The sequence below is a fragment of the Polistes fuscatus genome, unplaced genomic scaffold (genome assembly GCF_010416935.1).
Source record: "Polistes fuscatus isolate 324 unplaced genomic scaffold, CU_Pfus_HIC Scaffold10, whole genome shotgun sequence".
In the NCBI taxonomy this organism is placed as follows: domain Eukaryota; kingdom Metazoa; phylum Arthropoda; class Insecta; order Hymenoptera; family Vespidae; genus Polistes; species Polistes fuscatus.
The window spans coordinates 1395332-1413861 of record NW_025112998.1 but is presented as its reverse complement, the minus strand read 5'-3'; the positions used below and the strand labels follow the sequence as shown (position 1 = coordinate 1413861).

General features: G+C 35.1%; 1 protein-coding gene across 2 annotated transcripts in view; it reads right to left on the bottom strand.

The window, feature by feature from the left end:
* The window catches only part of LOC122526084 (discoidin domain-containing receptor 2-like), a 64927-nt gene that overhangs the window by 19601 nt on the left and 26796 nt on the right, over positions 1–18530 (bottom strand). For both annotated transcript variants that reach the window (XM_043649247.1, XM_043649248.1), the window contains one exon: positions 10238–10368. In XM_043649247.1, the coding sequence (XP_043505182.1) occupies positions 10238–10322 (85 nt within the window). In that variant the 5' untranslated portion in view covers positions 10323–10368. The remainder of the gene's footprint in view (positions 1–10237; positions 10369–18530) is intronic.

The following is an 18530-nucleotide window of genomic DNA, read 5'->3' as shown; positions in this document are numbered from 1 at the left end:
AGTTTTACTTGGCTATCTGCCTGTCTGTTGTCACCTGGCACTTACTACTTGTTATTCATCTGTCGTTGCATGTCTGTTACTACTCGCATAATATCCGTTTATCTTTCTCTCACTCATTCCCTATCTGTTACTGATTGTTTCCTGTTTGACGTTACAATAGTCCGTGACTACTTGTAATGTATAATCCGTCTGTCTTAACTTTCTCTCTCTCTCTCTTTTACTACTTGCTATTTGTCTATCATTGTATGCCCGTTATTTACTTACGCGCGTACGTCTCTTTTTCTTAAACCTTTTTTTCTCTCCTTTTCTGCATCCGTCGTTGCACTACTACAATTTTCGTTACTATTAAAATATATTATTATAGTTTGTTTTCTTTGCAGTTTGTTTTCTATTCGTTGCCGATTGTTTCCTGTCTGACGTTTCCCGTCCGTAACTACTTGTACCGTCTATCCATCTATCTTCGCTCGCACTATTCGTTACTACTTGCTATTTGTCCGTCATTCTACGTCTATTACTACTTAACCCGTACGTCTCTTTTTTCTCCCACTACTTTTCTTCTTCTTCTTACCGCGTCTGTCGTCGTAGTTGCACGTCTGTTACTACTTTAACACGTCTGTCCACCCTTTCTCTGTCTTACTTTTTCTTTCTGTTACTACTTGTTAAACTGTCTGTCGTTGCACGACTCTTACTACTTTCATGTCTTATCTTTTTTTTTTCTTCCTACTCTTTCTCTATGTTGCTGGTTGTTTCCTGTCCGATGTGCACGTCCGTTACTATTTTCATGTTTGTCTATTTTTTCTTCTCTCTCTTTCTTTATTTTTTGAAGTTATACTTCATTTTGGGCGCGTTTGGGAAAATGTGATGGGGGTGTGATTTTTTTCCGATCGACATCACGAAGTTTGTCGGGTATTGTCGATGCGCGGCAAAGTGATTTCAAATTTACGGCATGAAGTTGTCTTTTTTCTCTTCTCTTTTTTCTTTTTTTTTTTCTTAAGCGGGTCACCCATCCAAGTACTAATCGTATTCAGCGCTGCTTGACTTAAATGATCGAGCGGGAAGTAATTCTATCACCACGCCATGGCTGTTGACGCATAAAGTAATTCGATGTATCTCCCTTATATTTAGTGTGGACTGATATCTATATTTTTATATTTTCTTTTTCTTTTTTTTATTCTTTCTTATTATTATTTTTTTTAAGTTATTTTTTTGAAGTTATTTTTGAGGTTATATTCGTTTTGGTATGCAAAAGAAGTATAACTTCTTACGTGCGTACATAAGTACACACAGCAGTTTTTTTTTGTACTTTTTTTTCTTTCTCTTTTTTCCGTATATATCCTATATCGAAGAGACGTTACTCAGCGTAGGTAGTAGCATTTTCTTAAAAACTTTGCTAATATTCCCGGCGCGTTGGTCCTGCTCTTGTACCTCGTTAAACTTCTTTCTCGTCCCGCTTACATCGTCGTTTCAAGCGTCAGCGAAACATTCGTCTCGGTCCATGCACGTAGATACATACATACATACATACATACATACATACATACATACATACATAGATACATACATACATACATGCATGTATGCATACGCGTGTAGTATGCGCGAATGACTTTTTTTTCTTTTTCTATCTCGTGCACGAACGCGCGAGAGAAGTGCCATTAAAACTTTCGGCGATTTAAACGTGTGTTGGCAAGGAATAAAATGGACGAATAAAAAAAAAAAAAAGGAAGAAAAAGAAAATGTGGAAACAAATTGAAACGAATTCTATCGTTTAAACGAGAGCTCGCACAACCTTAAGTGTGCGTGTCATTTAGCAGCTTACTACAAAAGTTAGAATTCAACGTGAACAAAACCGATTTGGATACGTTGTTGTTTTTTCTTAGAAAATAAAAAAAAAACAAAAAAAAAACCAGTAGGTACGACGTTTTGACTGAGAACGCGCGAAATATTTGTGGAAAAATAAAAATGTACGTAGTTGGAGAAATCGAGGAGGGGGGGGCGGGGGGTAAAAAATGATTGAGAGAGAGAGAGAGAGAGTGAGAGGGAGGAGGGGAAATAAGTGTGTGAGAAAAAGAGATAAAGGTAGAGTTTGGGGGACGTTCCTGCGCCATTGGCTTGGCTGCAACGAGCCATGGGCTATCCCCATCGTACCATCCGATGTCTGAGGGATTATAGTCTGAACACCTGACGCGTTCCCATCGCTTTCGAAGAGAACGGAAAAAGAGTCGTTGGATAATAGAGAGAGAGAGAGAGAGAGAGAGAGAGAGAGAGAGAGAGAAAGAGAGGAAGTGAACGATCGAAAGAGGATCGCCAGTATCTCTCTTGACTCTGACTACTTCCGATTTTCTACCAGCATCACGAAGTTTCAACAAAATGGCGGAATCTGTAGAGTATATTCAACACAGTACCACCATTTCCTAGCTACGATTCGAAAAGTAGCTGCTACCGATTTAGAATTCGATCCTCATTCCGTATGACGAAGAGTAAAAGAGAGAGAGAGTGAGAGATAGCGAGTGAGAGAGGGGGGAAGATAGAGGAGGCTTAAGTATCGGAATCGCAATGCTCTAAAAACATGCAAACTACGTGTGCATGTGTTAGAAAAATACAGAAACATAGAAAGCCGATTGTCGCAAAGTGCCGGACACACGGACTCTGTGAGAAACTTTCAAATCCGGCTTTCATAGGATGCGTTAACGATTTGACTATTTTAACGTCTCTTAAAAACTAGAAAAGGGGCCGACCTGTTTTACGTGTAAGTGGTATCAAAAATCGATCGAACGAACCAGTTCTGGGTACTTTTCGTTTTGTTTTTCTCTCTCTCTCTCTCTTTATTTTGGCTTTTTTTTCTTCTTTTTTCCCCCTCCATTTATTTCCGGTTCTGTAAATATGATTCTTTTATTTATAATATTTACAATACAAATAGGGGGGAAGGATAAAAAGTTACGATTAATAAATTTTGATAATTCGATAAATATTTATCACCGATACGTTTTAAACTCTCTAATCAAATGATTATCGTTGCAAGTATTATATTTAATCGATCGTAAAGTGATAAACACGTGTTCTCGATTATACGAAGTAATTCATTCAAATGGATTAAATAGAAACGTTATTGCATTTTCTTAAGTTAGACGACGCGTGCTACTAACTATTTTCGGGATATTCAAGTACCTTAACTTTGAAATAATCAAATGTGAAAGTATTATCTTTCTAGTATATGCATAAGTTTAACATTTTTAATCGTTAAACTATGTTTAACTTAGATTAACTTTATTTTCATTATACTCCAGTAGTCAGGTGAATAATAATGATAATGATTATTATTGGAACGTTAAGAGAACACGTATTTACCTCTACTTACGTATGTACATTTCTATTCCATGTATTTCGATCACTCTCGTATCGTATGTTCGATTTTCAAGTGAAAATGCCGAGAGAAACCACGGTATTCTTGTAGAAGAAGAGAAGGAAATTACGTATTCGTCTTTTTGCACCTTCATAAATCGTGAACTTGTGTGAAATACACGCGAAAAGAACAAGAGAGAATAAGAGAGAAAGAGAGAGAGAGAGAGAGAGAGAGTTAAAAAGTCGAAGGTAGAGAAAAAGAAGGAGAACAAAAGTTGGAACAAAAAGTGGCCTACAGTTATTTTCCAGTCGTACATTTTTATTCTTTACAAAATCATTGTAGAAGTATTATTAGTAATTTATTTTACGAGATACGAATTTGATCGATGAATTGAACATTTGTCAAATATCTATCTGTTCTTTATCGAATAATATATTTTGTTGTTTTTACAATTACAAGAAAGAAACATTGGCCTATAATAATCTATTAATTCTATTACATGTATAGGTAAAAAATAAAAGTGAATAAAAATAAATTATAAAAATTTTTAAATATATTATCAATGAATTTATCTTCTCTCGACAAATTTACATGATACAATTATCATTAACAATTAATACGATAATATTTAAATGAAGAGTTAACAGGTTTAAACGTTCATTATTTTTCTAATACTTGAGACTTGAGATGTTGATGTCAAGAAGACAGAAACTATCTGATATTTTCTACGTATTCATTGGGTGACACGTAAAAGTATCGAATACAAAACGCTAGGAGAATTTCAAATAAGGCATTAAATCATGCCGAGGAGTTTGAATAGAGAAAGAATGAAAAAGAGAGACAGAGTGAGAGAGAGAGGGGGAGAGAGAGAGAGAGAGAAATTCGCCGAAAAGGCCCCACCCCTTAGAACGTTCAGCACTCTTGGTAAGCGTCTGATTTAGTATGCATACTGGGCCCGAGGAATAAAAGACGTATCTGACGGAGATAAAAGTGGAAATATCGAAGTACGCTATGAATAACGTCCAACTGGATAGGTTATACGTATCGAACGTTGAAAGTATCAAGGAAGGAAGGAAGAAGAAGAAGAAGAAGAGGAAGGAGAAGAAAAATGAAAATAGAAAAGAACGAAAAGAAGATGAAAAAAGGTAACGTGCGTGTGGACTAAAGAAAATGTGAGAATTCCGAGCAATCCGTTCGTAGAAAAAAAAGAGAGAGAGAGAGAGAACTACAGCAAGAAGAACAATAAATCTCTACTCGGTTTTTTTCAGATCAACCGAGAAAAAAAAAGAGAGAAAAAGAAAGAGAAAAAGAGAGAGAGAGAGAGAGAGAGAGGGTTGAAAGTAATATTCCAATAAAAGCTCCAAGCTGTTTGTTCGGAGTTGCGTGTACGAGTGGGGAAACGTTAAGAAACTTCAGTATATGCTGTAGAAGTGGTGGGAGTGGGGGGGAGGAGGAGAAGGGACAAGGGCGGGGGTGAGTACTTTTCCAGTAAAAGAGTGCAAATGAACCGAATAGCGCTTTTTAACGAGTTTTCATGGGGTATAGGCCTGGGGTATTAAGCAGAAGTAGATTGGGTAGGAGTTGTATTCCGTATAGGAGTGAATATTTTCAAGCTTACTACTCGTTAGTTTTGGGGAGGGGATGCTTGTCTTTAAGCTTATTATTAAAAAACTATTGTCGGGTTTGACGTTTGAACAAAAGTATATATTCATTAATAACTTTGTTTTAGTATAAAATAATAATAATAATAATAATTATAAATTAAGGAGAGATTTTTGTAAAAATAACGCGTAGCGAAAGTATACAAACTTTTAACATAGATATATATTCGAAAAGTTTCGATAAGTTTTCAAAAGAAGAATATTTTCGTTTGGCGAATAGTACGAGTGTATTGTAGTAGCTGGTGCAAGTAATAATAGCAAGGACACGTAGCACACCTATAACAGTCAACCACCAATGATACTACTACTACTACTACTACTACTACTACTACGTTTTGAAGATGACAAAGAATACGAAGAAGAATATATCCGTGACTGTGCTTTGAAAAATAAGAAGAAGAATAAGAATAAGAAGGAACGGGTGTGGATTTTACGTGCAGGATGCTTCTCCTTCTCCTTCTACTTCTTTCTTCTTCTTCTTCTTCTTCTTCTTCTTCTTCTTCTTCTTCTTCTTCTTCTTCTTAGGATTGACGTGCTCCTTCTTATAAAGTGGAGAGGGGATTCCGTGAAAACGGATGCGGTACTGTCTGGTTTAAAGTAGGTAGAGGGGTAAGGGTTGAAAAAGGAGTAGGAGAATGAGCTCGGCAAGAAGAGATGAAGAAGGAACGAAGATATGGAATGAGAGAAAGAAGATGAAACGAAGAGGTTGGGGGGGGGGTAGAAGCTTAGGGTAGTAGAAAAGGTAGAAAGGCACGTCGCGGCTTCTGCCACGCCAGGAAGGTCGATTGTTCTTCGCAACCGACTGTGTCTCATTACTTCGAATTGGCTGGGCTTAGACAATGCCACCGGATAATACGGTTATCCGGAAGATGGTTTTCAGCGCGGGTCTTCTCTCGCGAAGCAGCTCGTTTCTCCCTTTACACTTTTCTCTCTATCATCATACTCTTGTGGGAAATATATATATATATATATTTTATATATTTTATATAAAATATTATATATACATGTATATGTGTATATAAATCCTCTTCCCAAGGCTATAGGAGAATAGTAGAACGAATGAGAAGAACAAGTAAAGAGAAAGAAAAGAAAGTGATGGAGAAAAAGGAAGACTAGTAAGGAAGGATGCAGTTGAAGAGGTTGAAAAGACGAGAAACGGGAGAGTTCGGGGGCTTGAGGGTTGGGGGTGGGGAAACTGGTGGTAAAGAAAGAGAACAAAGGGACGTTGACTGACAAGACAATGGATCAGCGCGCGCATAATCATTTGCTATATATATATATATATCTATCTATCTCGGTGAGATAAGAATCAAAGATTCTTTGAGAGAAATGGATTATTAATCTTAGGATCCAATTTGAAATTTCAAATCACTTTTTTTTTGTTGTCTCCCCCCCTTGTTGCTTTTGTTTCTTTCCCCTTTCTTTTTTTTTTTTTTTTATTCTAAACGAAGTTCCTGGTTATAGTTCCTGTGTCAAGATAAACGTCATCGGGGAAGGATCGATGTGGTGGTGGTGGTAGGTTGGTTGATGGGGTTCGTTGGGTTGGTTGGTTGGTGGGTTGGTTGGTTGGTTGGTTGGTTAATCGTTTGCCTTCCACGTCGATCGCAAAAGGAAGATAGTCCTGCGTTTGGATCGATGTTAGGAGACATTGATACGCTAATATACGGACGCGACATCGCGTGCCGTTTATAATGCAAGCTAGTAGCAAACGCTATTTCGCATGATATCGCCACGACAACGTCTTGCCTCTTAGCTGTATAAACGGGGCCACAATATTCGATGATTACACGCTGCGTCATACGGAAAACGAGAGAGTCCTCTGTATCGAAAAACTGAATATCTCGGGATTTTCAATATATTGTTTTATTATTATTATTATTATTATTATTATATTATTATTATTATATCTACGTTTTATATCTCATAGATTTATCAAGGAATATGAATTTTGAATAAGGTAATACCAAGATGAAGTATTGTTTAATGTATACTAATGGTTTTATATTAAAACGGGATACGCGGTGTTTGAATTAAGTGATAATTAAGTGTACATCAGGATGTTTACATTAATCCTAGATTTACCATGGAATATGATGAATTTTGATAACTTAAGGAAGATTCTCTCAAGTATTTTTTTTTGCGTGGGTGTGTTTATGTGTGTACTGGTTTAAGGGTACACGTTGTAATTAAATGATAGAACAAAAGATATTCCATAGATTAAATGTCAAAAGCCCTCTTTTCAAAAGAGAAAGAGAGAGAGAGAGATATTATCTGATTTGTAATAAAGTTTTCCTCTTTAATGCGACCCCTGTCTTCGAGAGTTTCGATTGTTCTTCTTTAACGTAAGACCCAAGTGACCTATCTCAATATGTCCTCGAGAGATAATGGTACTCTCAAGAATTTATATAGACGAGATTATATAGCCGTTCTTAGAAGAATTAGACCGACCTAAAAGATATGTGCCAAAGGCATTGGCTGGCGCGAGCCAATTCTTTTTACGATCATTTTATAATATATTATTAACGTTGAAAAATGATTCGTTATATTTTTCGACTACCCAAAATTGACGCGAGTATAATTTTGAATTAGAAAATTTGATCGTGAAATAAAATTCAAAAGTTCTGTAGCGTAATCGTGAATCAATTTAGATGATGATTATTTTGTACGTAATCTTAAAATATCTTATGATAACGAAGCAAAGTAATTTAAAGCATAGTATCAATCTTTAACATTACAAATATAAAACTGCAACGTGTAACAAATTCAACAATAAGAAGAAGAAGAAGAACAATCAAAAAATTCGTGTGAAACAACAAATTATCTTTTGGCAAATAATGTTAAAGTAGAAAAAATAATAAATTTTAAACCGAATTGAAAATTGTCTACGAGGCGTTTTGTTAAAGTTTAATAAACAAAAGACTTGGAATAGCTTATTCAGGTATTTTCAAAAGAGATTCACAAGGGATGGACCGTTGATGAGATCGGAGGATCACGATGGCCTGAAGCATCGGGGCTCTACTACTCAGTTTAAGAGCAAAAGGGACGAAGAAGGAGGAGAGTGGACAAGGGCCGACGGATTCCAAGTCCTCGAAACCATCTCGAGACGACTGCTCGAGCACTCTCCGTTGCCTTCGTTTATCTTTGTCTAACTGTTTGTTCAACCACAAAGACAGACCATTTACTATAACGAGGAAGACGAAAGTTTAAGAGTAGAAAAGCTCTCAGCGCATGCAAAAGGTTACGATGATGACACGACACCGTTCAGCTTACCGCCTAGTTTTGTTTTTCAAACTTATCTCTATATTTTTTTCTTTCATTCTTTCTTTTTCTTTCTCTTTCTATTGTCCTCTCTTTCTCTCTCGTTGGTATATATAGTTTTATTTCTTTGTGATTGGTAGATAGATCATTCTTGTCTTTTATTTATCATTTTAACATTGTATTTGTTAATTCTTTTTTTCTGATTTCTTTCTACTGTACTATTAAAACTAACAAGCAATAGGATCACTTCAATAGATGACATGACATATTCTTTATTTTCATCTTCTTTTTCTAACCTAAATAATATTCATCGATATTTTAAAAATAACTACTTCAATAGAATTTGATTTTATAATATGGAAGGAAAGAAAAACGAATAAAAATAAAATACAAGTATACATCGGGTTAGAGCTTTCAATAATTAATGATCACTATTAGAATTAATATGTCGGTACGTACTCGATATCAATTTGTAATCCTAATGCAACCCTTGCCGCAAATTTTAACTCGATTACAATAGACCGATGAGTTTATTTAAAAAACGAATAAAATATCAATTATAATACCTGTTTATATTTTGTTGAGTCAAATTTTGATACAAAATGTGTTTGTAAAATACTGACCGAATTAAATCGGAGTGAAAATAAAACGTGAAGGAAAGTTGTCCCTACCAACCAACCAACCAGTATTTCTCTTTCGCACGTTCACGAGAAAATCGGTTTTAAAGGTAAAATGTCGAATCTAACTCGATCGCGTTTTCATTCGGTTGAGTTAAACGTTCGCTCGGGGTATGGGAAGGGGGAGGGAAATGTCTTTGGTTGGGGAAAGAGAGAGAATCGTGTTCCTAACCTCAAAATCGTCTTTTCCCGTTTACCGACATTTCCTAGTGGAATTCTAGGGAGTTTCGAACGAATAGGAAAAGTAAAAGGGTAGCGAGCGAGCGAGGGAGGTTGTTGGGGTGGGCGTAAAAGGTGGTGGGAAGGTAACAGACGGGGTAAGGAGGTATTCCGTGGGATGCAATTTATCCTGTCGCATTAGATTCAAAATAATTGATCCCCCGGGCGGCCGGAGAATAGCGAGTCATTACTTCAGGACTGATGGGAACCCCCATCGCGAAACCGGGCCTGAGGAAAATAAAAACTCACGGAGATCACTTGCTCTCGATGAAAAATTTGACGGGCTAGCCGTACTGGCAAGTAGAGGGGTAAAAAGAAAAAAGAAAAGAGACGGGAGAAGAGAAAAACCGTTAGAAAATGGAACAGAAAAGGAAATAAGAAAGTAGAGAAGGATAGAAGTAGAAGTAGAAGAAGAAGAAGAAGAAGAAGAAGAAGAGGAGAAGGAGAAACCTTCAGATCTCTTCCTTCCGGGAGAATGAGTTTCTCGTAGTTGCAACAGCGGCAAATTTGCTCGAAAGAAAAATATCGTTCGACTTTCATCCTCGTGCTCGTACTCCTACTACTCCCACTACTTCTACTCCTATCGTTTCGTTTCGTTTCGTTCTCTTTTCTTATCCATTCTATTCGTTTTTAGTTGAGATTTCATGATCGGAAGGCAATTCTTTTCCAACCAAATCGTTCGTACTTTCTTATTATGCTCTAGTAAAAATATACTTTTCATGATATTTGATTATTGGGTGTATTGCTACTTAAATAATAATATATATTATAAAACTCGAAGAATTTGTATCTAACGATAAGCAGATAATCCTTAAAAGTTTGTCGAACCTTAAATATAAATATTCAAAGTTAGATTTTCTTTTTCAAGATATTCTTTGCATCCAAATTCTGATATTTGATTAACGAAGGTAAACGGATCTATGAAATTTGTAGTTTGGTTCGAGATCAACGAGAATTTTTGTTGGATTTTTGTTGCAGGAAACCCCGAAAATTTGTTAATACGTAAACATATTTGGATATCGATTATTTCAACTATGGTATATATACATACACACATATATACAAAAATAAATACATACGTATTTCCAGGGAACAGACGTCAGGTCTCAGTAGTAGAAGGAGCGCGCAAAAGCTGAGAATCATCGTCGGACGATCGTTCTTCATGTTTTCCGACGGTAGCAGTGGCCTCGTGAGAGCGTAGAACAACCGACTGGAATAAAAAAAAAAAAACGTAACAAGACGATAACCAGCATCTTAAATTTATGTCGTTTCGGGTTTGCCGTTCGTAAAATGTTTTCCTTTCTCGCAGAGTGTCGTCGAGGTTGGAGAAAGAGAAAGAGAAAGAAAGAAATAAATAAATAAAAGGGAAAAACGAGTCGAAGCTTAGCGCGTTGTAAAATTAAAGGTAAAAACGAGCTCGATTCGTCGTCGTCGGTGGCTCGTTCAGAGAGAAATACTTGAGATAATAATACGCAAACGGTCGGAAAACGATTCTCTTTCTATTTTTCCTGTAGACTTCTCTTTCCACTTGCCCCCCCCAACTCTCTTTCCTTTCCTTTCCTTTTCTCTCTCCTTTCTTGAAATTGTCAAGTTCTCGTAAGGAAAGAATTTTTCACGAGAGACTTATTGTCCTATAAAATATTACGTTCAGGTTTTTCAAACTGCTACAGACAATTACCATAATTTTTTAATCGTCCTAAGTACGAGTCTCGACGGTCGTTCACAATATCATCATCATCATTATCATCATCATCATCATCATCATCTCCCCTCTGTACGATAAAACGAACAATATATTTCGTTCGGCGTAAATTGTTACGACTCTTGCGATCTTTCGTGAGATATAATATTACGTCTGACTATCTCATTTCGTTCAATTTTACTTTTTCCATCTTATATATATTTTCCTCCCCCCCTCACCTCACGAAAAGAACAAAACTATACATACGTTATATCAATTAGGGTGAATCAAAAGTTGCGTTATTTCATATAGTGGAATCCTTTCGAAAGCCAATAAAATTACTTTACACGCGAGCGAGATGTTAATTTAAACAAAAAAAAACTCGTACGAATTCTCGATTCCAACCCTAATATTATCTCGTTTAATTCTTTTATTATTTTAGATAAGGTCCAGAGTGGATAGATGAATTATTTACATTGTAATAATATATAACATACGAGAGAGAGAGAGAGAGAGAGACTATCAGAGGATAATCAGTAAAATATTATTTTCCAAAATTCGTATCGCGTATAAAACAGTTGGAATGGGGTTGGGCGAGGAGGTGGAGGAGGAGGGGAGGGTCGGGGGGGATGGGGAGGATTTGAAAACATGGATAATTTTCATAGTGGATAAAATCAACGTAAAATCCAACATCGAGATAGAGAGGCCAGCGATTTCGAGTAGTTGAGAAAATAAAGTAAAAGCCGAGGAGTAGTACCTTAGAGATAACAGGAAGAGAGTGGGAGAAAGAGAGAGAGAGAGAGAAATAGTAGAGTTGGATATAGAGGATGGGAAAGAAAGGGTCACGAGGGTGCTATGTTGGCCTAATTGGACGGAGACTCGATTACGAGTAGGTCTTTTCGTGTTTCTTTAGGCGACACACGTAGTATATACTAACACGTAGAACAGAGTATACGAACTATCGAAGGCTGACCCCCGGTCCTCTGGCTTCTTTGCCAAGAAAAAGGGACGTTCCCGACGTGGTAGTTTTGCTCTTAAGTCGATTAAGCTCTTTTTAAAATCCCCCACCATCGGCTTTGGCATACTCTCCTCCCTCGAGGGTGGGAGGGTGGTTACGCCTTTCCATTACTAGCAAAACGTGTCGTTCATTTACTAGTTACTTTTTTACTAGTTACTTTTTTACTAGTTATTTTACTATACTATGTTGAACACAAATTTTGTTATAAAAAATGTAATCTTTGATTGTACGATACACACAAATACTTTTTCATTTTACAACGGGTAACGGTTAATTTATAAGATATTACGGGTTAACATATTATGTTCGATTGGGATTATGTAAATTTTGGATTTTAATTATACCCTCGGTAAAATCCGATGCAACTTGTATTCATCGTCACATAAATATGCACATATTACGAGTTTGCTGAACTTTGAAATATACTTTTTTTTTGTTATTTTTGGTATTACTGATAAAAAACAAAAAATCCGACTCTCTTTCTCTCTCTCGTCGGGAGAGAATATTGGAATTTTATTCATTGTGCAGTCTTTATAAAATGCTCTTAATTATCGTAGCTTAATATATATCACACATATATATATGTTTATTCGCAAGAAGAATATTTCATTGAACGAAAAAGCATTTTAATTAAACATTTTAACTTTGAACAATTCCCAACGTCTGTTCCATTTAATTGTCGAGAGGAAAGACGGAATAAGAAATAAAAAAAAAGAAAAGAAAAGAAAAGGAAAAAAATATATATTTTCGACTAAGGGACAACAAAGCATCGATCGAAATTTTTATATTCGTCGCGAGATAATATTTTGTTGTTTTCATTCTTCATTCGATCAATAACCAAAAAATATATTGTTCTGAATAAATACAATATAATTCTTACTCTCTTACGTGTTTAAAATAAAAAATTTAGACATATTATAATAACAGACAAATAATTATTTGTTTGTTATTATATTTTTTTGTTCTATTATAAATTTATAATAGATATTATTTTACACAAGATACCTGTACGATTTGAAGTACTTAACAAAATAATGAACGGGTGGTAACTATGATGCTGGATTTGAAACCTAGTCGCTACTAGAAGAATTAGCTTGATCATGATTACGTATTCCCGATCAATCGAGCCTAGCTCCAAATCGGTCCATAACCATCCATTACCGTCTGCCTATGGTTTCTGTGATTAATGATCCATTCCGAAGTCCGGTAAACGCACTAGCGAATCTCCATACACACCGCGAGAATGTACCTTTAATGCATTTCAATAAAACGCCGATAAACGATCCGTCTCTCGGTACTCTGTTTATCTAATGTTGCTGGCATTTCGTTGATAATGATCAAAAGATATTAAAACGCTTCCTCCCCCTCCCTTCCTTCCCCCTTTCCTTTTATCTCTCTTTCCCTCTCTTCTTCTCATTTCTCGTTATCGATAATAATAATAATAATAATTAGTAATAACAATGACGGTAACAATAATAGTAATAATAATAATAATCATCATTATTATCATCGTTATTATTATTATTACTATTATTATTATTATTATATGTATCAGGATAAGAAATTTGATAAAATCAACACTATTAATTTAAATTACGTGATTCGTTTGGTAATTCAATTTCACATCGGTGATTTGCCACGGGTATCTGTCAATTTTGTCCCCCTTTTTTCCTTGTTCTATCTTTTGTTTTTACTTCGATAGATAATTGAACTTTTCTGTCGAACTGTAGATGATCGAAAAACGGGATGCTCCGGGTAAACCGCAACACTGTCGAATAGCATCGTTCTGAGTTATTCTCTCTGTTATCTATCTTTCTGTCTCGTTTCTCTTGCCGATATTTAACCCGGTGCAAAGACCACGAAAGAAATGGAAATGTAGTTTGCGTGCAACGTGAAACACAACGTGGGAAGGAGAAGGAATTCAATGATACGTGAAAACGCGTTACGTGTTACAAGTAATTCGTAATAAGAGAAGATGAATTTTCCTTCGATTAAATCCGTTCATTTAAAGATTTATGTATAACATAAAATAACAAGAGATTCTCATTTCGCGAATTTCATTTAATTTTATTTGATATTAGATCGTGAAATTGTATGCAAGGATATTTCGAGATTTGTAGTCACCGTGAATTATGAATTATATATATTTTTGTATTTGTTTTATATAAGAAATTCAAACGAAAATAAAAAATGACGATTTTTGATGTTAGTTTGCCTGTCCGTGGAATTAATCGAAAAGTATATAGAAAAATTTGTTCGTCGTGGTAAACCAATTTGATGTAAAAACAAAAAGAAAGTATTAGAAGAAAAATAAAATGGAAAAAAGGAGCAAGGGAGGCTCCCTTTTCGGAGTAATAAATTATAAAAAAATCATTTACCATCTTATTAGGAAGGTAAATTGCTTTTTGAGTATTACCTACATCCTGTCGATATCAGAGGAGCTCGTTAATTTCTGCGGCCACATTTTCGCGTAAACGTGTATGAGTTTCGATTTCGCGGTTGGAAGCAGCTTTTCGTGATCGAGGAAAAGCGCAAAAGCTCGACGTGAGAGTATAGGGAGAGAGACAGAGACAGAGAGAGAGAGAGAGAGAGAGAGAGAGAGATAGGAAAAGGGCCGCTTAAGACGGCCGAACGTTCTTTTCATCTTTCTTTTCATCATTTCATCTTTTCATCATTTAATACCTTCTCGTAGGTTGTAGGTTACTTCCTGAAAGTAAGCGTTCATACGTTCTCCGACATAAATTCACGTAATCACACTGTGGTGATGATTGTCAGTATTTTATATTACGAATTACGTTGCTTTTGAACATTTTTTTCATTCATAATATTGTTAATCGTAAAATTCGAATTTCTAATACGCGCATTTAATTTTACATATCGTTTCTACTCATTTGTTTTTCTTTTTTTTTTCGTGATACAAATATTAGATTTCGTCAAGTATATCACATTTTCCTCTTACGATTTAATTAAGAATTTTCTATTATAGGCATCGACGGAGTTCTATTTCTTTTTCTTTTTTATTTTTGACATAAATGTAATATAACGATATGATATAGTAAATTATATCGTTCGAATAAATAGCCATTTCGAATCATATATTGCAAACGAATAGAATTATTGAATCTTAAATATGTTAATATTTCCATAAAATTTATATATATATATATATAAATTTGCGTTGTTACGTTCAATAATTTATAATAAACATATTAACGATTATTTTAATGTAATACTTATTATTTTCCAATCGGTTAATACAGGTATATTTATCGTGAATGAATTAATAAAATATAAGGGGGAAATATACCTACGCTAATCGCGTTAAAAGGTATTGTCGAATCTGCGGTGAAAAGGATGGGAACAAATATCATTCTCATCGAAATACCACACATGTCAATTTCGTTCTATCGAATATGCGATTACGGGATGATCCTATATATATATATATACATATTACAAAGTATTCTGTTATTTACGTATAAAGGTTTTACAAAATTATTCGACGAAATTTGATTATTGTTTTTTTCTTATTTTTTTTTATAAACATTTATGCGTGAAAGTTTTATGAATAATTTAGGTAATTAAATTTACTGAACCAGGGGAGGGGGTTCTCCCCATTTTCTAGACAACTACCATAATCAAAATAAAATATCTATTTTATTAAAATGAAGATGTTCATTTTTTATCGATTTTGGAACATCTTAATATCTCAAATCTTCTTTCGAACCTTTTCACCTTTTTTAAATTTAGAAGGTATAGGGCACTTAAGGGTATTCCTCTTCTAATTCTCCTTGGTTTTTAATTTTGAGTGTCCTGGGTGCTTGAAATTTCCACGAGCAGCCCACTCGACCGTTACTAACGTTGTCTCGAACCTTTACATTTTTCTATAATTAATTTTCCTCGTATAGTGATGCACAATTTTTAAGTGTTTAATGATAATAACCTTTTAGCCCTTCATTCTGGACGACCCATCCCTATTTTTAGATTTTGTATAAAAAAAAAAGTAATTTGCCCATATTTTTGGGCAACTGTTTTTAACCGATTGAGCTATCTAGAGCTTTTTTTCTTTCAACTATTCAACGAATGCTTCTATTTATCTGGAATGATGTTCGTTCTTACACACACACACACACACGCGCACGCATATATGCATATATATCAAATATATGAAGAGATTTTCATGCAAAGTTAGGAATTTCAATGTACAGTACATACGTTTGAAAATTCGTCATGGATATCGCCATGGAATGAAAACTTTTTGTTTTTCTTTTTTTTTTTTTTTTTTTTGAAATCCGGAACGCGATGAAATGTTTTAAACGAAATGATAAATGTATTCTCTGGAGAACAACGTGTTGTGACAAAAAATGAAAATGACAATGAGCTTTTTGTCGAGAGAAAAAAAATTCTCTGCTATCCCAAGTGTAATGACGGCGAGAAGTAAAATGCTAAAATTTATCTTTCGTTTTGTTTGTTTTCGTTTGTTTTGTTGTTTTTTTTATTTACGCATATTTTTTTTCTCCCTCTTTTTTTTTCTTTTTTTTTATTTAAAAACCGATTGTTGTCGCGATGTCTTTTGTCTTCTTTTCTCTCTCTCTCTCTCTCTCTCTTTTTATCTATCTATTTGTTTTTTAAATGATTATAAAATACGTAGGATACTGTTACGTTTATTCGATGTTTACGTACATTTTAATAATAGATTTACCAATTAAAAAAAGGTTATTGACAGAGTTTTTTTCGTCTCTCATTGTATAAAAAAACAATTAAACAACAGGTTCGTGCGTTTAATTATTAATTAAAAGCTATTAACGGTATTTAATTATACTTTTCTACGCGTAATAATATTGTATTGTGAAAGAGTATTGAAAAAAATAATGTGTTTCGAATTAACGTGATACCATTTGGGAAGGTATTTATTAAACTAATTGAGATGTATAAAATTTGACAAAGGAAGGAGCACGGATAGAACGATAATGATATACATGGTGCATTGGTATGCCATAACGTACTCGTTTTACACGTTAAACGGATTTTATGCAATTTCTCGTCGAATTCGTTCGTATCGTTACAACATTTTTCCCCCGTGAGAATTCTCGCTCGAACGAAGACGGTTATCGATTTCTTCTACGGGCACATTATCTATGCATAGCATTTATATCACACCAACGCTAACTTATACACACGCGCAAAAATAAAACGTGTACACAAATACACACCGTGACACACACGCACAAGCGTACGTGTTACGTGTATGTACGTGCGGGAACGCGTTTATTTTTATTTTCTCGCAGGAATACAGGTACGAGAGAATGTGTAGGTATGTGTGTGTGTGTGTGTGTGTGTGTGTGTGAAAGAGAGAGGGTGGGTTGCTTTTTTTTAAACTTGTGTACTTGCAAAAACGTGGCGTGGTAGTACCTTGTTTATCGTGCAACGAATCGCTCTATTATCCTATTGTATCATTAAAGGGATATCGTTCGTTTATCTTCAGCTTCGTTATTGCCTTCGACGAAAATTCCTGGTTGTTCTTACATGCCAAACGAAATCGTTTATCCTCTGAATAAATTTATATATACAAATATTAATATACCTTCGACCTTATTTAATTATTAAAACATTTATATTTGTATTTAATCGTCGAAAAATGATTACAATTTATTGCATTTCATTTATATTAAATAATAAACTTATGTTAAGGATAAAAAAAAAGAAAAACAACGGAGAGAGAAGAAATAAGAAAATTGAATGAAATCAATTTCAATTAAATGGAATAATTGAACAATTTTGAATAATCATCGAAATTTCTTTTTAAATAGTCAGTGAAACACGTTTGACGGATTTGATTTCAACGTGTTTCGTAGAGGGGATAAAAAAAAGAATATTTCTCCCTCTCGCACAAACACACACACACACACACATATTCATTTTATTTCGCTATCAACGAATAATCAGTCAGCCAACGTTCACTTATTAACCATCGCGTCGTCGCTACAATCTATCCTATTATCATCATCAGTTATTTCTCCTTCAGCAGTATTCTAATAACTCAACGTTCGTTCGTTCCTTCCTTCCTTCCTCCCTTTTTTTTCATATTTTTTTATCATTCTTTTTTTTTGTCACACCGGTGTGAATGCATTCGACGCCATTGTGATGGCGTCACGAAATCCCTATCATAACTTCGAAGAGTGATGCGAACGAACGAACGAACGAACGAACGAATAACCGAACGAGTTAGCTACCTAGCTACCTAGCTAGCTAGCTAGCTAGCTAGATATCAACCTACCCTACCTAGCTACCTAGTACCTAGCCAGTGATATCCAGCTGAAATCGGTGAGCGATGCGAAATCGTGTCCCATCGTACATTTAACGATACGTTCGACGCGTCATGCAGCTGCCGGTTTGCCATTTGCAGGAAGTAGAGCGAATACGTTAACGTTCGGCTGCGGCTGGCTAGGCTAGGCTAGGCTAGGCTAGGATAGGATAGGATAGGATAGAATAGGATAGGCTGGCTGGTTGGTTTGTGACAGGGCAGAATTTCGCGTGGTATTCTACGCGTAGTAGATAGATGCACAGATAGAAAGAGACACACACACACACATACATATATGTATATATATATATATATATATAGTGACAGGGGTAGGGGGAAGGGGACGGAACGAGAGAATGAGAAAATGAA